The 22,263-nt window shown below is 40.3% G+C and overlaps 1 protein-coding gene across 1 annotated transcript in view; it reads left to right on the top strand.

Annotated features, from left to right (window-relative positions):
• The window catches only part of cwc22 (CWC22 spliceosome associated protein homolog), a 27,715-nt gene extending 6,855 nt beyond the window's left edge, over positions 1-20,860 (top strand). The window contains 16 exon segments of the mRNA XM_079253698.1: positions 273-326; positions 438-449; positions 451-507; positions 509-532; positions 534-576; positions 966-1,172; positions 1,272-1,334; positions 1,416-1,511; positions 3,210-3,291; positions 3,662-3,722; positions 14,512-14,589; positions 15,747-15,899; positions 16,040-16,167; positions 16,521-16,622; positions 16,845-17,020; positions 19,744-20,860. Coding sequence (XP_079109824.1) covers positions 273-326; positions 438-449; positions 451-507; positions 509-532; positions 534-576; positions 966-1,172; positions 1,272-1,334; positions 1,416-1,511; positions 3,210-3,291; positions 3,662-3,722; positions 14,512-14,589; positions 15,747-15,899; positions 16,040-16,167; positions 16,521-16,622; positions 16,845-17,020; positions 19,744-20,480 — 2,073 coding nt within the window. The 3' untranslated portion in view covers positions 20,481-20,860.
• Positions 20,861-22,263: the final 1,403 nt, after the last annotated feature.

Raw genomic sequence — 22,263 nt, 5'->3', positions numbered from 1 at the left:
GTTTTTAATCTAAGCGTAACAGCTCCAACCTTCCAACTTGAACAGCTTGAGGCAAAACTAACACAAAATCCTGAGATGAGAAAGAAGCTGGAGTTCAATAAGAGCAATAACTGGCAGGACTGGGAACTTTTGAACACAGTCCAGGATCCCTGCTAATATCTCTGCAATCTGTTCTTCACTTGTGAGACAAATACATTTTCATCTCATTGACTCTGCATGTGTGTTTATAGGTGTCGTGTTTGTTAATACCAGTATATGTTTTGTTTTCCCAGCAACAGTGCCTGACTGCCTCAAAGTTTGTGGCTCATCTTATCAACCAGAATGTGGTGGGTACTGCTTTCCAACTTCTGTGTAGATTGAAGGCTTGGAGAGTTAAAATCTGGCTCTAATTAGGTGTGTTTACATCAGTAAGTTTTGCTGTCTTTTGTAATCTTCAGGCCCATGAGGTTTTTATGTTTGGAGATGCTCACTTTGCTCCTTGAGCGTCCAACTGACGACAGTGTGGAGGGTGGCTATCTCCTTCCTGAAGGAAGTGTGGACTCAAACTGACGGAGGTGTCCCCCAGAGGGATCAACGGTATGTTGCAGCAGTAGTCACTCTTCACTCTTCGGGTAGGACAACAAAAGCTGATCATGTCCTTCAGAGCTCGTGCTGACTGACGTTATAAATGGAGAATACAGAAGATTACTGTCAGCATAGCCTGAATTAAGTCGTTTAATTAAATAATCTCAGACTAGATAAATAGTTTAAAAAGACTGATAATCTAGAAGGAGCTGATTTTTTTTTCCTGTCTTCACCAGAATAAAACAGTCTTTGTGTTGCTTTGGACCTGGTAACCCCCACACTGGTTCCTGTTTTATTAAAAGCCAGTGATTCTGCAGTTCTGTAAATGAGAATAGAAAAGTATCGGCTCAATTGACCTGAAAATGTCAACAAAGTCCTTCTGTTTTTGTTTTTTTTTCCAGCCATATTTGAGCGTCTCAGGAATGTCCTCCATGAGTCGTCTATTGATAAAAGAGTTCAATACATGATTGAGGTGATGTTTGCCATCAGGAAGGATGGTTTTAAAGATCATCCAGTGATCCCAGATGGGCTGGACCTGGTGGATGAGGACGACCAGTTCACCCACATGCTGCCACTGGAGGATGAGTACAACACAGAGGATGTCCTTAGTAAGAGCCAGGAAGGGATGGAGGGAGCAGAGGATTAACTGGGCTGCAGAAATTCATATGTACATTTAGCAGCATTAATGTGTGTGCATGTGTTCACAGATGTGTTCAAGATGGATCCAAACTTCCTGGAGAATGAGGAGAAATACAAAACTATTAAAAGAGGTGAGGAAATCAGACTCCTTACTGTCCAGTCAGCCGTCACCTCCTTCACAGTTTAACCAATCACCCGTCACTTCCTGTCAGATATCCTGGATGAGGGCAGCAGCGATTCAGGGGAGGAGGGAGACGGCAGTGACGAAGACGAGGACGATGAAGAGGAGAATGAGGAGGAGGGAGAAGGTAAGACTGATGGGATTTTCTTACCTTAACTTAAAGCAATTCCACTGTAAACACAAATCGATTTGTTTTAAACTGGAGGCATCTTTCAGAGGTCATGATTTACCAGAGAAACTGCTTTAATGCTGTGTGCTTGCTTTGTATCATATTTAGGAGTTGTTTGTTTTTATTTTTAAATTGATGGATTCCTAGAAAATAAAGACAATTAATACATATTCAGTTTAAAACTGCATTTGTGAATGTTGCTCTATGCAGCGAATTTGACAACACAAACAACTGGACATTGGACGATTTCAGACATTAAACGGCAGGAGATCTGGAAGAGCACCAATCCTATGTCGTTATACTGATGTGACATTTTCCTCATGAGCATATCCTGTATGGTGGGCTGGCCCCTCTACGGTGGACTGGCTCAGAGCTTTGCAAGAACAAACTATCTTTATACATGCTCGGAAGCACCATTGCTAACATGTAGCATACTAAAATAACAGGAAAATCTCAGTAAAACTTGTCACGACCTGGCTTGAAAGCCATGACAAAAAAAATGGTATGAGGCAGAAGCAAAAAACCAAACAAATAACAGGATTTATTAAACAACATGCCCAACAAAATTAATGGAGAAGGAGAATGGAGGGAAGAAGGGGGCTTCAGGCTACAATTGATGAAACATAAAGAACTGGTCAGGTGCTCCTTATTGTCCTGATGAGCTCCACACACCACTCTGCAAAGGAAAAAACACAACAAGGAAAAGCATAAACACACAAAACAAACAGATTATACATACAACCCCTGTACATGAGACATATTTATTTTATTCTGCGTTTGTCATTTTAGATATGAGGCAGAAAAAATCAGCCTCAGGAAGAAAAGGTTAAACTTCACGTCTGTGTTGAAGCTGTTGAAGAGTTTTATTGCTCTCTACTGGTTCAGACTGCATTGGATCTTTTTTTGTTTAGTTATTCTGATTGGCTGTTTTTATATCGTCCCCTGACATCAACTCATTGGCTGCCAGCCATTGTTACAGCAGAGAGCACCATTTTGCCAGCATTTTGGCTCATCCTACAAGACACACAATAATGAGTTCTGGGACTACAGATACGAAAGGCTGAACTGAATGCTGGGTTTAGGGGCCCTCTGAGTGCGCACCTGGCAAAATCGGCTTTTCATATACTAAAAGTGCGATAAGACGTCTTTTAATGTCTTTGGGAGTGAACGTTCGCATTCGAAAGGACGTCACAAGATGTCTTTGGCAGCCAATGAGTTAATAGATTTCGCTTTAGCCAAACAAAGGGTTGGTGCTAACGTTCCTGGCTGGGAGATGATTCTCTGGCAGTCGAAACAGAAAGGACTGGCTCTAATTTAGGCTCTGGCTTGAAGCCGGTGCTGGACTGCTTTAATGGAAAGGGTGAATGTATATTAGCTCAACAAAAATCTATTTTAATGATCTGCAGCAGCAAAGCTTTCATAATGTAAAAGCAGCTTGAGTTTCTTCACTTTTATCATCACTCATCACTCATAACAATCATTTCTGTCATTGAATGAGTTGCTGAGCAAAATAAGGGTTATTTTTCATGGAAATCTGAACAGTTTGGATGTAAAAATGTTAATTTCCCTTTTACAAATTATTCTTATATTCTGTCCTGAGCTTGATATTAATCAACCATTAAAGATGCTGCATGTCTCCGGTTGTCCTCCTCTCAGATGAGAAGGTCACCATCTTCGACAAGACAGAGGTCAACCTGGTTGCTTTCAGGAGAACCATCTACCTTGCCATACAGTCCAGGTATGCATGGACACACACACTTCTAATTACACATTGGCACAGTTGGTGACTTAGTTTTCTCTCTGGGTGTTGGCTGTTACTTACAGCTCTTGCTATATTTGATTGAGCTGGACTGTTATCTAAAGCTGTGTTTAAAGCTCTGCAAGATGGGCTGACTTTGTGAGGACCAGTTTGAAATTTAGACCTCAGGAGGGAGGGTTTTATTGGCCAGATCTAACACACCTGCACATGACTGTTTGCAGCTGTTATAACCTAGTTTAACTATAATTATATCACGGTCCCCACAAAGCATATGGCCCGGTTAGCAAGGCTGAAACAGAAGCTTCCACATATACGGGTTGTTAGATTGATTTGTTGATTGTTTTTGCAGCTTGGACTTTGAAGAGTGCGCTCACAAACTGATTAAAATGGACTTTCCTGAGAGCCAGACCGTGAGTGCAAATAAAAACACACACAAATACATTCATACTGAATAACTGCACATACCTCGGTGGTCAACCTACAACCAGTGTTTTTTTTTTTCCTTGTAAACTGTAGTGACACTAAAGTATGGGTAAATAAAACGACTTGACAGCTTTTGTTAGCAAGCTGTGTTAAAAAGCAACACTTGAAATGAGCTAGCCAGGAGTTAAACACACAACAATGCCTGACACATTGAGTCACTATCAGCAATCTGAAGGCAAGATCCACAGAGTAGCTTTAAAGTGGAAGACGAGGAAAATGGAAAGAAACAGGTTTTGAATAGATTTTGCTTAAAGTTGCAGTGACTTTGCTGATCCTGCATGAGTGTAACCTGTATTTCAGTCAGATAACTCGGAGTGAATCTGCTGCGTAAGTGTGCAGCGTTTACCACTTGGGCAGTAGTTTACACAAGCTGCATACCTTCTAAACATTCTGACACCTGATTGATACCTTGCAAACCAATGAATCAGGAAATGTTTACATTGTTCTAAGCATATCCATGTGTCATCAGCAGTATGCATACCTGAGATCTGGCAACAGATACTGCATGTCAAAAGAAATTATGAGGCCTAGTATCTTATCAGCGTTGTTTAGTCACTTTCCTCTGTGTTGTACCGTCATGCTCGAGTGCAAAACAAGTGGTTACAGAAATAGTTTTGACCTGGTGTCATCAGTTGTAGCTTTGTTTTGCATGTATACAGTAACCTATGTATGCATTTATTTAATTTGGTTGAACATTTTCTACATGAATGCTGAGGTGCACCACCTCGCCTGCTCTCGCATAAAGCCCAAACTGTCCTTTATGGTATATCCAATCTATGTTAAGCCAAAAAAACCTGGAAATGTTTCTGCAGAAGTCCACTGTTCTTTAGGATATGTTTATCCAACATACTCACGCTGCTACCACGGGTGTGAAACTCCAGTCCATCAGGGCAACAACACATGTGGTTCGAATCAGATTGGTCCAATAGTTCTTGTCAACCTATTCATTTATTTTGTGTGCGTGTGTGTGTTGGAGCATGGCAACAACAAAAACCTGCAGGATTCTGGTCTTCAAGGAGTTTGACGCCTGTGTGCTTTACTAAGGCAGAAATGGAAGATTGAAATCCGCTGGGTGATTTCCTTTTTGTGTGCTGATCCATGAGGTTACTGCAGCAGCGTACACGACTCGGGGGGGGGGGGGGGGGGGGGGGGGGGGGGGGGGTGGTGTATTGATGAAATACTTAACAAAAATTCTAGTTAAAACAAAAACTTAAAACAGATGAGTCACTGCTGACCTGAAGTAAACAAAGAGTGGGTAGACCCAATATGGCAATTTCTCTCACAATTCTATGTGTTGATAGTCTGCAGTCGCTATTAGAGGTGTATACGCCTTTTCTCATCGAGGTGATGCCTCACTTCATAGCAGCATGTTATACATCCATCCATCCATCCATCCATCTATCCATCTTCTACTGCTAATCCGGGGTCAGGTCACGGGGGCAGCAGCCTAAGCAGGGAAGCCCAGACTTCCCTCTCCCCAGCCACATTTGCCAACTCTGCGGAGGGGATCCCGAGGCGTTCCCAGGCCAGCCAAGAGATATAATCCCTCCAGCGTGTCCTGGGTCTTCCCCGGAGTCTCCTCCCAGAGGGACGTGCCTGGAACACCTCACCAGGGAGGCGTCCAGGAGGCATCCTGACCAGATGCCCGAGCCACCTCAACTGGTTCATCTCGATGCGGAGGAGCAGCGGCTCTACTCTGAGCCCCTCCCGGATGACCGAGCTCCTCACCCTATCTCTAAGGGAGAGCCCGGCCACCCTGCGGAGGAAACTCATTTCAGCCGCCTGTATACGAGATCTCGTTCTTTCGGTCACGACCCACAGCTCATGACCATAGGTGAGGGTAGATCGCCTTCTGGCTCAGCTCCTTCTTCACCAGGACAGACCGACGCAGAGCCCGCATTACTGCAGACGCCGCACCGATCCGTCTGTCGATCTCGCGCTCCAGCCATCCCTCACTCGTGAACAAGACCCCGAGATATTTAAACTCCTCCACTTGAGGCAGTACCTCACTCCCGACCCGGAGAGGGCAATCCACCCTATTCCGGCTGAGGACCATGGTCTCAGATTTTGAGGTGCTGATTCTCATCCCAGCCGCTTCACACTCGGCCGCGAATCGCTCAGGCGAGAGCTGGAGATCACGACCAGATGAAGCCAACAGGACCACGTCATCCGCAAAAAGCAGGGACCCAATCCTGAGGCCACCAAGTCGGATCCCCTCAACACCTCGGCTGCGCCAATCTATAATGTCCAAAATTCACATTTGGACATTATAGATTGAAACCCAGTGCAGTAAAAGGAAGCAATAACTAGAATAACTCTGAAACACTGACAAAAACCATATTTTTAACATTCACAAAAGCACATACATTCGTGGAGGTTAATTGTCAACAAGATAGCAGGAGTGCTGCATAATTTAAAGAGTTATTAAAGTCATAGGTTGAAAATTCTTGTGTTTTCTTATATCACAGTATATATAGCTGAGTTTTTTTTCAATATCATGCAGCCCTAGTCTACAGAAAGAAAGAAACAGATCAGATTACCTGTGTTGTTTGCAAATATTAGTCAATTAAATTAGGTAAAGTAATTAACACACAACACTGACAAATGAATGCTTTTATTTGTAAGAAATATTGGGAACGTTATAGAAAAACTAAATGTAACCTGAAAGACTATTTTTAGAGCCCCCCCCTTGTTGTATCAGATGAGTGTTTTCAGGGAACCAGGCTCCTGTTTGCAACCCGTAATTTAAACCACGATCTCAGCTTCCTACAGCAGTACAGTCCGCTTTGTCCTTTCTTGTAGATCACCAAACATTTCCAGTCTCGTCTCCAGTCTGGACTTCATGGACCACCCTACTCTCCCAGAATGAAAACAGTGCGAATTTAAAATTGTGCCTTCTACTCTTCAGACATCTATTTTGTTTTCTTTCTGTTTAAGGTCTTTTTTTCCCAACAAACCATAACATTAAAGCAGCTACCGGTAGTCTGTAAGCAGTTGGAGTGTGATAAATGATGGAACCATATGCAGCAAGAAGCGAAAACGGTAAAAATGTAACAGTGTGTTGTCTGATCCGATCAGGACGGGGGTCACTTGCTTTCAGATTAGATGTTATTTTGCAACTAATTTATATATTTCTCAGCAGTTTAAAAAAAAAAAAAAAAAAAAAAAGTTGTATCCAACTACAGCTGAAGGCAGCAGCTTTTGCAGTAGTTAGTTTAGAACCATACCTAAATAAAATTGTTAATGTTTTTGTAGACTTGCAAACTAATAAAAACTTGAAGAATGAAAACAAGAGAAAAGCTTAAACTCAGATTTTTCTGCTCCAGACTTCTGGCACAAAAACTGCAATGTTGCTTACATCTCCAGCAGAAAGGGGTTGTGTCGTGCTGTTTAGTAAACACTCCTCATGCTAAGAGCAATGTTCTGTCCTCTCGTCAAATTTGATTTACTCTTTAGTCATAAAAGTGTTTGATTTGAAGATAATTATTAAGAGTGAAGTGACAGAACTGCTTTCTTATTGTGGATCCTGGAAGGGTTTTCTTACTCCCCACAACATTCCCATACTCTTCCATTGGTTTCCTGGATCCCAAACACACGCGTGTGTGTTGTTATTTGTTATGTAAGCTCCGTTCTCACCATAAGAAAATATATTATATATTTCTCAGCAGTTTAAAAAAAAAAAAAAAAAAAAGTTGTATCCAACTACAGCTCATGACCATAGGTGAGGGTAGGAACGTAGATCGACTGGTAAATCAAGAGCTTCGCCTTCTGGCTCAGCTCCTTCTTCACCACGACAGACCGGCGCAGAGTCCGCATTACTGCAGACGCCGCAGTAGGGCCGAGCGATATTACCTTTTAGTAATATCCTGATATTTATATGGCATGTCACGATATACGATATATATCTCGATATTTACCTTAGCCTTGAATGAATGCTTTGGTGCATACAATCACATCAGCAAGATGATTTTGTGTCTCCATTAAAACATAATTGTTCATACTGCATCAAGATATGCTGATTTTAAACATTTATGCCAAAAGGATGAAATTGTAATGAAGCAAACTGACCAAGACCGCATTTATTGAACAGTTAAAGCAGTGGCAGAAACATGTAATTTTAAAACAAAATAAAGTGCCTTTGCATGATGTAACAAATGCAACGTATGAAAATAGGTGCTCTAGGGGGGGACTTTTCAAATGATGAACTATTATAAGGCTTTGCTTTATGGATACATTTTTGAGTTGTCATGTATTTTTTTTAATTGCAGAGTTTAGCGTAGAAGTCAGTCTTATAATACAGGCAGAATGTCCTCATATAGTCTCCAATAAACGGCTTCTGCCAGTTTTTAATTCAGGATTTGATTTACCACTCCTTTCTGTACTTTCTAGAGACATGACGAGCTAGATATATATGCTCGTGTCACACACAGTGGATGAGGCGAGTAAGTGACAGAGGCTGTGAATGTAATCAAACAGAATTAATTATTTTTGCGTGACGTCAAAAACTTTGCAATTTACATCTAAATTGGACTAGCCACGATATCTCGAGTATATTCGATAGATCGCCCAGCCCTACGCCGCAGCATATTATCTAATTTTCTAAATTGGTGCATAATTCCAAAAGTAAGAAATAGATTGGTCATGAACATATGAATGAATTTGACTAAAACCAGAGTAGTGAACAAATCATTTTGGTGTTTGGTCATTACCTCGATTACCTATGCTGATAAAACCATATTGTGCATGCTCTGTTTTACTTTCAGTCTTTCAACCATAAACAAATAGCAACTTTAAAAAAAAAAAAAGACAGACCTGGGCTCCTCTTCCTCTCTGTAGGATCAGTGTTTGTCCAGCAGCGAGTCTCTTCACATCAGCAGCACAGAGGATGACAGAGGAGAGGATAAATGATGCCGTAGGGCCGTTAGACAGGCTTACAGCTTTTTTAAACCATGAAGCCCAAAAGCTACATCAGTAATCTGATCAGTGAGGTTGTTTTGAAGGTTTTGAACCCAGTTCCCCATGTGTTAGTGTACATATCCAAAGTATAAACAAGGATTATTGCAAACAAGTTTAGTATAATTATGTATTTTGCTGCAGGCATGTGAAGATTGTTGGCATTTTTGGCAATTTATGAATTAGTTGCATATTTATGACGTAGATGCACCTCTGCTTTTAATCCCATTATTGTCTGAAAATGCCAAACTAGTTCCACCTCCTTAGATTGCGGTTCAAGCTCCCATCTGACCAGATGACGCTGATAAAGTGATTAGACATTAACAGAGGAGGAGAGGCTTTGTTTCTCTACATTCGTGGGAATGTGCTGCCATACTGTCTTCCGCTTATTAACAGCTTCACATCTGTGTGTGTGGTCCCGAGGCTGAATGTAACAGTAATAGTTGGTTTCGGACGCTGACAGTTGCAGGTCAGCTGCGTGTCTGAGAAACTTCATGTGTCAGAAGATCAGCTGTTATGAGGACACATTTGTGTGTGTGACAGCTTGTTGTGCAGTGGGAAAAAGAGGCGTCTTGTTTCTTGTATGTCACTTTTCATCAGCTGTGTCAGAGCGGTTTCTGATTTGCTTCTAATGTTTCCAGATGACCTGAACTGAGAGTTTAGAAGAAATGGCCTTAAATATGTGCATGTGTGATGAAATGCAAAGTGGCTGAGGCTAAGGGCTCATATGCAAAAAGCTTTCATATTCGCAGATAGGGATTTTAAGTGGAAAGGAGGCCTTACAATAAATAATGAAACTGTGCTATAATTGTACTACATGTTAGGCTTTATGTGACATGAAAAGCATTCATACACAGGAGTGGAGTAGTGCCACGGATGTTTGCATGAACTTGATGGCATTCAGGAGCAGTTTTCTTTAGCTGTTGGTTTATCATCTTTATCTTTTGCTTCCAGCAGAGCAGATTATACTTTAGCTTCTCTTGTTCATTCATGGCCTCATCCTGTCTGAAACATTAAAGGTGTCTCAGCACATCTCAACTTCTCATTCTGTGAGGTTGAAGATTGTCACAATTTAAGCTGCTTATAAGCATGATGAGAAATAAACACACAGTGAAAGATGGGGGGGGTTATAATTTGTAAAAGTAGGTTTAAGGCAGGGTTTCTTCTAGGGGTGGGAAAATCTAATCGAAAATCAGAAATAAGGAATTTTTTTTTCCACAATTTTAAAATTGATTTTTTTTTTTTAAAAGAATAATCTTTTTTTTTTTTTTTTTTTGTTAAAAAAAAAATTTTTTTTAAAACCCCCCCCCAAATAAAATTATAACAATTTTGTAATTTTCATTGTTTTCGTTGATCTTCTTACTTGTCTTCTTGGGCATCATAGCAGCAGAATGATGGTCTGGCTACTGTGTTGTTTTTTCCTAAATAAAATCAAGAAAAATTACTTGCAAAAATAAGTTTTATAAGTTATAAATCATCAATATTGAAGATTTTGAGAATCACAATTTAAATCGAATCGGCAGCCAAAAATTCGGAATCAAATCGGGACAGAAGCATACCATCACAGCCTTAGTTTCTTCAGCGCCAGTCCCTCGAGGGCCACGGTCCTGCAGGTTTCAGCCATTTCCCTGCTTGCATTCACCTTGACCAAATTAAATGGTGATTTTTAGACCCTGGTGAGGAGATGTCGAGGTGATCAGCTTTGAACTAGAACTACAGGCAGAGGAGGAGGTGTTGCAGCTATTTTTAAGTCAGAATTTTTAATTAATCCTAAGCACAAAACTAACTATAAATCCTTTGAATTCCTGACATTAAATTTATCTCATCCAAAATGGAATTCAGAGAAACTGCTCCTTTTAGCATTCGTGTATCGCCCACCTGGACCTTACTCCGAGTTTCTGACCGAATTCTCTGATCTCTTGTCTGAGTTAGTGCTGACTACTGATAAGGTCATTGTACTAGGTGATTTTAATATTCATGTTGACGTTGAAAATGATAGTTTAAACATTTCCTTTAGCTCTATTCTAAACTCAATTGGGTTTTCACAAAATGTCAATGGAGCCACTCACTCTCATGGTCACACTCTTGATCTTGTTCTAACATATGGTATTGAGACTGATAAGCTCAAAGTATTTCCTCAAAACCCTGTCTTGTCCGATCACTTCTTGTTAACCTTTGAATTCACTTTATTTGATTACTCACTGACCAAAAATAAATTCTACTATAGTAGATGTTTATCAGACAATAATATTACAAAATTTAAACAATCAATTGAATCAATTTTTTCACATCTACCATGTGTTAGCATGACTGAGAGTCCCCCTTTAAGCCTTACTCCTGCTCAGATTGATCAACATGCTGATACTATAACAGCTTCAATGTGTACAACCTTGGATAATGTTGCTCCCCTAAAGAAGAAGAAATTAGGTAAGATTATGAAGGCTCCCTGGTTTAATTCCCAGCTTCGAGCTCTAAAACAGGCATCAAGGCGTTTGTAAAACAGATGGCGTTCATCAGGACTAGAGGAGTCTCACTTAACCTGGAAAGAAAGTTTAAGCGTATACAAAAAAGCCTTACGTACCGCAAGAACAGCTTATTATTCATCATTGATAGAGGAAAGCAAAAACAACCCTCGGTTTCTTTTCAGCACTGTAGCTAGGCTTACTAGGAGCCGGAGCGCTGAGGAGCCATGTATTCCTTTCTCACTTAGCTGTGATGATTTCATGTATTTTTTCAGGAATAAAATTGACACTATTAGAGATCAAATTCACAATACTCTTCCTTCTACCTATAATGTTGAGCCTGTTGTGGTCTCCGAAGCATCCTTAGAACCAGGATCTGACTTGTGTCTAAATAGTTTCTGTCCTGTCCAACCCTCTGAATTAACTAAAATAATAGCTTCATCTAAACCATCCACCTGTATCTTAGACCCTCTCCCAATGAGCCTCTTTAAGGACATTTTCCCTTTAATTAATACATCACTACTAAATGTTATCAATATGTCTTTAGTGACAGGATATGTACCACAATCATTTAAAACTGCTGTAATCAAGCCTTTACTTAAAAAGCAATCTCTGGATCCAGAGGTGATAGCAAATTATAGACCTATATCTAACCTCCCGTTTATGTCCAAAATTCTGGAGAAAATAGTTTCCGCTCAGCTACATGCCCACCTGAGCAGAAATAATTTATGCGAGGAGTTTCAGTCAGGATTTAGAGCTCATCATAGTACTGAGACAGCATTGGTGAAAGTTACTAATGACCTTCTTATGGCCTCAGACAAAGGACTTGTGTCCGTACTTATCTTGCTTGATCTTAGTGCTGCATTTTATACAGTCGATCATAACATTCTGTTACAAAGACTAGAACAGGTGATTGGAATTACAGGTACAGCGTTAAGCTGGTTTAAATCATATTTATCTGATAGACTTCAGTTTGTTCATGTAAATGACAAGTCCTCCTCCCAAACTACAGTAAGTCATGGAGTTCCTCAAGGTTCTGTACTTGGACCAATACTCTTCACGCTATATATGCTCCCTTTAGGCAAAATTATTAGACAGCATGGAATAAACTTTCATTGTTATGCAGATGATACTCAACTATACTTATCCTTTAAACCAGATGAAACAAATCAGCCCAATAGGCTACAAAATTGTCTCATAGACATAAAGACTTGGATGTCTAGAAATTTTCTCCTCTTAAACTCAGATAAGACTGAAGTAATTCTCGTTGGATCTGAAAAACTCAGAGCTAAATTTTCCGGTTTTGTAATGAACCTGGATGGCATTACTTTAGCTTCCAGTGCTACAGTGAGAAACCTTGGAGTAATATTTGACCCTGAACTGTCCTTTGGCCCACATATTAAGCAGGTTACTAAAACAGCCTTCTTTCATTTACGTAATATAGCCAAAATTAGGGACATTCTGTCTCAGAGTGATGCAGAAAAACTGGTTCACGCTTTTGTTACTTCGAGACTAGATTACTGTAACTCTCTATTACTGGGCTGTCCTAAATATGCCCTGAAAAGCCTTCAGCTGATCCAGAATTCTGCAGCCAGAGTCCTGACCAGAACCAGCATGAGAGATCATATTTCTCCAGTTTTAGCCTCTCTTCATTGGCTGCCTGTTGAATCTAGAATAGAATTTAAAATCCTTCTCCTTACATATAAAGCCCTCCACAACCAGGCACCACTATATATCAAAGACCTCATTGTTCCTTATATACCAAGTAGAGTACTTCGTTCGCAGACTGCAGGCTTACTTGTGGTTCCTAGAGTCTCAAAGAGCCGAGCAGGAGGCAGAGCCTTTGGTTATCAGGCCCCTCTCTTATGGAATAAGCTCCCAGTTAGTGTTAGGGAAGCAGACACCCTCCCCACCTTTAAGACTAGGCTTAAGACTTATCTTTTTGATAAGTCCTATAGCTAGGGATGGTTAGCATTCCCCCCCCCCCCCCCCCCCCCCCCCCCCCCCCCCATAACAGTGTTGCATCATTAACATGTATGTCTCCTGTCTCAGCAGGTCTCCCTGGCCGGGAGTAGCAGTTCCTGTTGTCTGTTGTCTTTCTGTCCTCTTCCCCCCACACAGCAGAGGCAGATGGCTGCCTGTCCTGAGCCGGGTTCTGCCGGAGGTTTCCTTCCTGTTAAAAGGGAGTTTTTTCCTTCCCACTGTTGCCAGTGTGCTTGCTCAGGATGGGAGATTGAGTTGGACTCAACTCAATCTGTTGGTTTCCTTATATAGGCTGTTATGAATTGGCCTTCATTATGTTTTCCCCTCTGTCTGTAAAGCGTCTTGAGATGGCATTGCCGTGATTTGACGCTATATAAATAAAGTTGAATTGAATTGAATTGTTTGAATTGTGTGTCAAAGCAGGAAAATAACCCAACCCTGCAGAGCATTGGCCCTTCAAAAAGGTTGAAGATTTGTTTTTGATTCGTTCAAGCTGCTATTTGTGAGGAATTGAAAGGAATTTAACTCTTCTCAATTTTTTTTTCACTACATTGTGCAAAAGTGTTGATTTTGTTTTCTCTCTACGTTGAGCTTCCAAGGATCCAGGTGTTGCTTGTAAAGTTTTAACGTGTCCCTGATTACCACAGCAGTTCTCTGGACTTTTGCTGCTGTTAAAGTTATTTTCTGTCCAGTTCCTATATCTGAACGTTAAATAAGAAACTTGTTGTTTCGTAATTAATTTATGAAATTGATTTAGAGGTGCCACTACATGCAGGACATCGAAGCTGAAACATCATATTAGAGTTTTTATGGTTTCTAATTTGATCTGGTGAATTAGTGTCAAATGGTTCAAGGTTGAACCAAGTTTTTGTGTGTGTGTGTGTGTGTGTGTGTGTGTGTGTGTGTGTGTGTGTGTTTTGTTTGTTTTTTTAATAACATTCAGTTGCTTGACCTTAACTTTGGATTCAAACTGTGAATATTTCCTCTTTCGTTGATATTTTTAGCCGTTTGTCTCAGCATTTTAAAGATTAAAGTTTTGTATAATTAAATTTTAATAATCACTTCAGTTTTTTTTTTTACTTTGTAGCACCTCATTATGATACAATTTATTTGCATATTTTCTTCACTTTCTTTCCCTGTGCTGTGGCTTTTTTTTCTTTTAATTCATTCATCCCACAATTTCTGCTTTGTTCTCCAATTAAACTGATTCCTCATGTTAATATTATTGTGGCGTCAGTGTGCAACTTCTTTTATATAAGTTATGTTAAACAGATGATCTTTTTCGTTAAGGTGACATGTTTTGTGTTTATCTGAACAGAAAGAACTGTGTAACATGATCCTGGACTGCTGCGCTCAACAGAGGACCTACGAGAAGTTTTTCGGTCTGCTGGCCGGGGTGAGAAGCACCGATACATTCAAATTAATGTTTCTCTGAGAACATGATGTTGATTCAAAGCTTCTTAGTTTTACTGCATGAAGTAGCAGACAGGCACATAAATGTAATGTTGTAATTGGAGGAAATGGAAATGATCCATGTATTCCCTGTTTGCCTCATCCTTTGGGTCCATAACTCAGTAAAATCATAGGTGATGCTTCAAACCTTTTTTTTCTTTTTTTTTTTCAGAATTAAATTTCTACATCCTAAAAATCACAACTCATATTCTAGATTATTAAAAGTCTGGATGAGGATAGACCCTTTCAATCTGTTGTTACAGAGCGGATTTCTTGTTTCCTTGTTTGCAGGAAATGAAAGAATTTTTGAATGAGTGCATGTATGACTGCAGACAGCTGACTGATGCGTTTTTTTATTAAAATGGCGTAACCCGCAGGCATATCCACTCAGTCAGAGCAACAAGCAGGTGCAGGGTCCTGATTTAGACAACATTCAGTGCAATTCAGTTCCATCTCTGCCCTCCAGCGTGCAAACTGGAAAGCAGAGTTGGGAGAATTGTCAAACTGTCACTGCAAATAAACCAGTCGAATGGCGCTTTGTAATAAATGTTCCTTCTGCATTTCCATCTTCACACCTGGAATTCCTCGACTGTGAAGATGAACTCGTTCCCCTAACAGCTGGTTCAGTGTCAACTAACTATTAGGAAGCGCAGCATTTCTGCTCTCAGCCAAAACACACAGTTGCAGGTGCTGTCATAAACAGCCTTCAGCGCCCGCACCAGTAAAGCAGTTCAAGATAAATAGGCTCTGAGAGGCGCTGCATCTGAAACCCAACCTCTGGCCAGAAATCACACCTGACATCACACCCCAGGCAGGATCAAGATACCTTTTAAATTTTATAGTAGTAAATGTGTGATTTATTGTTTCAGTAAATGTGGTGGGAAGCTGGGAGAATTTTTTTTTTATTTATTTATTTTTTTTATATAACCACCTGAAGTTTATTCTCTGACCTTCTGATGTAATTGTACATTAGGACAACTAAGAGCAGGACAATAGATCAAAGTGCTCCATCTTTTTATGTGGTTTCTGGTTTTACTTCCTATCTAAAAGGGAACAGAGGTTAACATTTGTGTGTGTGTGGGTATATGTGTGTGTGTTTAGAGGTTTTGTCTGCTGAAGAAAGAGTACATGGAGAGTTTTGAGGCGATATTTTCCGAACAGTACGACACCATTCACCGTCTGGAGACCAACAAACTGAGGAACGTGGCCCGACTGTTTGCTCATCTGCTTTACACAGACTCTGTACCATGGAGTGTAAGGACACACACACACACACACACACACACACACACATTTAATCACACTCCAGCATTGCAATCAAATCCATCCTGGGCTGAGTAAACTCTGATTAAGTCCAGTCTCATCTTGAGTTTTTTTTTCTGTTTCTCCACCAGGTGTTGGAGTGCATCAGGATGAGTGAAGAGACGACGACGTCATCCAGCAGAATCTTTGTGAAAATCCTTTTCCAGGAGCTCTGTGCCTACATGGGCCTCCCGAAACTCAACCAGCGGCTGAAAGACCAGTAAGAAGAGACACAGACAGGAAGCACTTTATTTTAATAAGATGTTTTCTGTGTTTTATTTAAAGATAAATAAATCTGCTGCTGCTCTGAATTGTTGAATGTGAATCCAGTCAATCGTACATTTTTTGGGAATCTAGGTTAAGATTCAGCTGCACGTAAAAACACAATTGTTAGATGTCCTAAAGCAAAAGAACATGCTCTCATAAATGTTCAGAATTTATTTATATTGCAAAATTATACATTGTGCGCGCCTCACATGAACCAAGAATTAAGAGGAACTTAGGAAAGAGGCCATGCAGCATGATGCAGTGTGTCATCATCGTACCTAAACCTTACCTCTGCTTGTGTTACAGGACCCTGCAGCCGTTCTTTGAGGGACTTTTCCCTCGCGATAATCCCAGAAACACTCGCTTCGCCATCAATTTCTTCACTTCTATTGGTCTGGGAGGACTGACGTAAGTGGAACATGCTAAAGCTCTGATGTCAGCTGAAGAATCAGTTTCCTTAATATTTGTTTATTTTCAGTATCTGTCGGCCTTTTTTTTTCTTTTTTCTTTTTTCTTTTAGACAGTTTGCACTCAGTTGTGGTTATTTAATCAAAACGTTGTGTGAGGTGTGTGCTGCATAATGGTGTTAACAGTGTGTAGATTAACAGGAAAATACATTTTATTCATCAGGGATGAATTGAGGGAACATCTCAAGAATGCACCGAAGATGATAATGACTCAGAATCAAGAAGTTGAATCTTCTGACTCTTCGTCATCATCGTCCTCCTCTTCCTCGTCAGACTCCTCCTCATCGGAGTCTTCTAGCGAGTCTGATTCAGACTCCTCCTCCAGCAGCAGCAGCTCAGGTGTGTTCTGTGTTTTTTTATCCCACCTTTAGATAAAAGCACAAGGAAAACATGCTTTCATACTTTTCTACTTTTTTTCTTTTGAAATAGTTTAAATAAAGCTAAATGGATGACTTACAAAGTTGATCGTTATCCAGGAAAATGGACTTAGTTTTTATTAGGAAAATTTTCCTCAGAGAATGTAAAAGTTAAGGAGGATTCAACACTGGCAGCATCAATGGGAAACTGGCTATTTGATGTAGAATAAAACCGAAGCTCTGACTTGTCTTCAGATTTTAAAGCTGTTGCTTTACGCTACACAAATAAAACATGTATGTTTAGGGCTTCCCCAGATGTGACACGATCACCCCAGTTGAATGTGACCACTCCAGACATTGCTTACGGTTTCAGCAGAAAAGAAATGCACACGACAAAGACTGAACAGACTCTGTGCTGGATGTATTTTCTAACAGAGCAGCGCACATAAACGCACATTAAACTTTAGCTATAGTTTGATTTTGTCATTAATTGGACCATCCTTGTCCTGGTATGCTTGAACAGGACAAGAATCAGGTTAATCACAGAGTTATATCAGATACTGTGAGGCTGTGCTCAGGATAAAAAAAAAAAAACAAAACTGTAATTTCTGCCAATTTTTACCTTTTTACGTGGGAGATTATTATATATGTATGTGTGAACATATTCCCATCATGAGCATGTTTACATTACATTACTACTACGGTAATGTTGAGATAATCCAGTTAGAAATCTGAATGAACAAGTTGAGAAAAGTCATATTCTGATGTGTTCATCTTACTGCTAAAAGAAACTAAAAAATGAAATGAAAGCAGCTTTATTTATTTAGAAAAACATGCACGCTGTCACTTGGGTTCATTCTTTGCTACAGGCTTCTTGTGTGTAGTGAGCAGCTTGGACCAATGGACTCTAGTTGAATGCGTACATACAGGAATGATCCAGAGCACAACCACAGTATGGATGCGTATGTGCTGGGCGACATTCATACTGCAGCTGTGATTGTTTTTTTCCATATGTGACACACATCAGATTTCTTAGCGGCCTGGGTTACTTTCATATGTGGTCCTAAATCAAATCCAAGTCTGAATCTGTGTTAAAACAATCTGTCTGAACGGTCATCTCATCTGACTTTGACGTCACAGAAGTGAGACAACATATTGAAGCATGGCTGATAACGCTTATGCTGCTAATCAATGAAAAGAGTTTGGATTTAATTGGGATGACAATTCTGTCCAAGCCAAACTTGAAGGTTTGTGTCGTAGCAGGACTGTTACAGTGCAAATACTGTAGAGGTAGAGGAGGCATCCGCTGCTGCACAAAAGGCCGTTGTTCATATTTGTGTTCTCCCTTTCCTCAATCTTTTTTTTTTTTTTTTAATTCATCAGCTGGGCATATTTTTTCTGTTAGACTGTGCAGGTACTTCCAAATTGATGCACAAACATATGAATGATCTGTATTTACTTTGGAAACAAAATGCAGTGTTATGCCGTGTTTTCTTCAGAGCATGCTTGACACTTCAGGGCCACATACCGTTCACACGAGTGTGATGAAAGCAGCGTTTAGAGGATAATGTGAAATCAGATTTGAGATTTAAGCGCTGCAGCGTGAATTAGAGGTGTGCCATCTTAGGTACCTCATGATTCGATTCGATTACAATTCACGTTCTTTAATTTGATTAATAAAGAATTTATCAGGATTTTCTAGCATAATTTTTTCCCACATTGAGGTTTTTTTCTTTTTTCCTCACTCCATGTCCATCTTTACACTACTTTATACTCCATTTAATTTTCATTAATTTAATTGACCAAACAAATTCATCTTCACTAATTTTTATTTACTTGGAACTATAAATAAATCCAACACATCTAACATATTTTTCCTTTTGAATGAAAAATTTTCCATGTAATCTTCAGGAAAGATGTTAGCTTAGGAACAACAGCGTATTTGAATTGGCACGGGTTACATTGAGATAAATAGTGAATTGGCCCACATCTAGTGTGACTTATTCCATCTTTGAGGGCTTTTGTGTAACCTGTGGTTAGAATTTACATTTATTTCAGGACTCTGGTTATGATCTGATTCTGCTCAACAGAAAGCGACATGCAGAGTCCTGCAGATAAAACTGAGAATCTTAAAAAGCTCCATTTGTAACATGAAGCTGCTTAAACAGCAGAACCCAAATGTTGTAGCCATCTTCATCTGGAGTTTACACGGCCACATTTATACCTTCCAGTCAAAAGGAATCCGTGGCGACACGAGGATGTAATTGTGTTATTTTCCTAGCTAGCTCTGTTATTTATCCCAACTCTAACATCAAGTCCTGGTACTGTCATATGGGGAAACAAATTTCCATTTTCTAGAACAAACATCCCCTTGAGATGTACTGTTGAATTAACATAAAACTGTTTGCTAAAACACTGAAAACTGTTATTTTTACAGGCTGCAACACATCTAAATTATGTTACTGCAAAAGTTCATTCAGCCTCGCTCAGTGTCCACTTTTTTTTATTTTTTTATTTTTATTTTTTTTTTTAGAAAAGAATATTTTAATAAATTTAAATACATTTTAAAAAAATTTTCAACCTGAAAAGGTTTTTTAATTAAACTGCAATTGTTTTTTTGTGTTCATTCAAGCTAATTGCTACTGGAAAAGTAAATGAATAATTAACAATTTCTTTTAATTCCAATTTTTCTCATTTGACCTCTAGACTCTGACGGCAAACGACGCAAGAAGAAGAGGAAAGGACAGATGGAGGAGAAGAAGAAGAAGAAGAAGGAAAAGGGCAAAAAGAGGAAGGAAAACCCTGACAAGAGGCAAGGAGGACACAAGAATGACAAAGACGAGGAGGACGGGGAGAAGCAAATGAGGAAGGACAAGAGAGGCCGTGTGCACGATTTTGATGAACGTGCGCATGAGGACACCCGGCGGAACAGACGAGATGAAAGGTCAGAGGAAGAGGAGCGCCGGGAGGAAGAGGAGAGGAGACTCAAAACAGACAGACAGAGGGACGGTGAGAGGGACCGAGACAGAGAGAGAGACCGGGCGAGGGAGCGAGACAATGGGGAGAAGAGGGAGAGAGAGAGGGAGTGGGCAAGGGAGAGAGACAATGAGGGGAAGAGGGAGAGAGAGAGGGAGAGAGACAATGAGGACAAGAGGGAGAGAGAGCGAGCAAGAGAGAGAGGCAATGAGGAGAAGCGGGAGAGAGAGCAGGAGCGAGCAAGAGAGAGAGACAACGAGGACAAGAGAGAGAGAGAGAGAGCGAGAGAGAGAGACAACGAGGACAAGAGGGAGAGAGAGCGAGCGAGAGAGAGAGACAACGAGGACAAGAGGGAGAGAGAGCGAGCGAGAGAGAGAGACAACGAGGACAAGAGGGAGAGAGAGAGAGACAGAGAAAAGAATAAAGAAAACAGGGACCGAAACAGAGAGGAGAGGAGGAGGAGATGAAACTCTTCCTCCTTGTCAGCGGAAACGATGGACTGATCACTGACAGATGAGTGAAGTCTCCGTCTTTCCCCTCTGTCATCTCTCTCTCTCTCTCTCTCTCTTTACCTCCTGTGTCTCTGCTGTCCTGAGATGTGGAGGCATATTTGTCTTTTTCTACTGTTGATATTTGTAGTTGATGAAATGACCTTTAAGAAATTAAAAGTTTCTTTTGATGTTTTTTTTTAATCTGTTTCTGACTAAATCAAACCAAACTTTATTACTTTGTGCTGCTTAGGGTTAATTGTCCCAGAGGACGGGGGGGATTCCTTTCCACAGACCAAGCCCTGGACTCCTACCGCCAGTCAGGCAGTTCTGCACAGAACACAGCATGTGTGTTGTCTCCAAGTCAACTATTAACACATTCAGATCTAAAGATTGTCTTAATGAGGAAAACTGCGTCCAACCATGAATGTGGACGTTGACTTAGACACTTGACTCGTACTTTGCCATAACCGACCAGTGACTGCAGACCCCACCCATCAGTGCAATATCACCCCTGTAGTAAAACTGCATCCCACCAACAGCTTAGGAAGGAGGACAACAAAGAGGCTGAGGTGTTATCTGGCCTCTAAACGCCAGACAGATGACCTTTTTATTAAATAAGCCAAATGTTTAAAGCCCCTACCACGTAGCCCACAGGGTCCAAAGTATCTGTTTGCTAATGTCCAGATGATACCAGAGTCTCCAGGACAGCCTGAGATCATCGTCCACACCTTAACTGATCCGAGCTCCTTAGGCAACATGAGGAAGACCGTCTCCATGTCGGGTTTGTAATGAACGGATGATTGTTGTACGTTCACACCCGTAATGTCCATAATGGTGTCAGAGTGAATGCATTTAGTAGGTAGAACATTAACTGATGTCCAAACAGCAAAAGTATTTGCATTTTATAACATTTTCAACATTTTGATGTCTTTCCCCAGATAAAGTTTGGACAAACACGCCGTACCCAGTCTTCTTAGCCTTGTTTAATTCCTCATTGGCAAAAGGATGAGTGTGTTGCATATTGCACACATTTGGGAAGGAAGCCACTCATTGCTCTTAACATTGGTTATTCGTTTCTTAATTAAGAATTGCAGTAGATTTGCTTTTTGACCACATTACACCCACTCTTTACAAAGTTTCAAACTGTATAGACTCATTACATTTTTGGGAAATAGTAATATATATTTTTAAATAAAAGTGATTGCAAACAATTAAACCGAGGGAAATGCATGTCTTGTTTGAAGAAATCTGGGAAAGCCATGGAATAAGCCTCAGAACCTTTGCGGGAAAATCACACTGCCCTGCTAACTTTCAATAGATTTTGAGCCTTAGTCTTAACATCTTCCCATTTTGGTGACAAATGGGGAGGAGAAAAAAGTGTCCCGTTAAAGATTTTAATATAATAAATACTAAGACCATGCAAAGCAGAAGATCCAACATGGTCTTCTCATTATCAAGATGATTTAAGTTCAGCTTGTTCCAGGAAACACAGACATGCTTCAGAACATACGTGTATGAATGCATCCCCAGCTTTAATCTATTAGTGGTATGTCAGACATCTGAATCATTTCAGCTTTTTTTCTTTACCCCACCTCTCTAACTTTCATGAAAATATCTTGCTTTGCTGAATATGAACAACAATAAATAATTGATTGGTGGAGGTAAAAACCAGTTGGATCACATACAGGCTGGAACTGCCTGGTGGGTTCATGTTGCACATGTGTGGCATTAAAATCTTTTCTTTTTTTTTTTTTTACCT

The sequence above is a fragment of the Telmatherina bonti genome (genome assembly GCF_933228915.1).
Source record: "Telmatherina bonti genome assembly, chromosome: 15".
NCBI classification, from domain to species: Eukaryota; Metazoa; Chordata; class Actinopteri; order Atheriniformes; family Telmatherinidae; genus Telmatherina; species Telmatherina bonti.
Note: the sequence above shows the minus strand (reverse complement) of the source record. Positions and strands in the feature narration are given on the sequence as shown.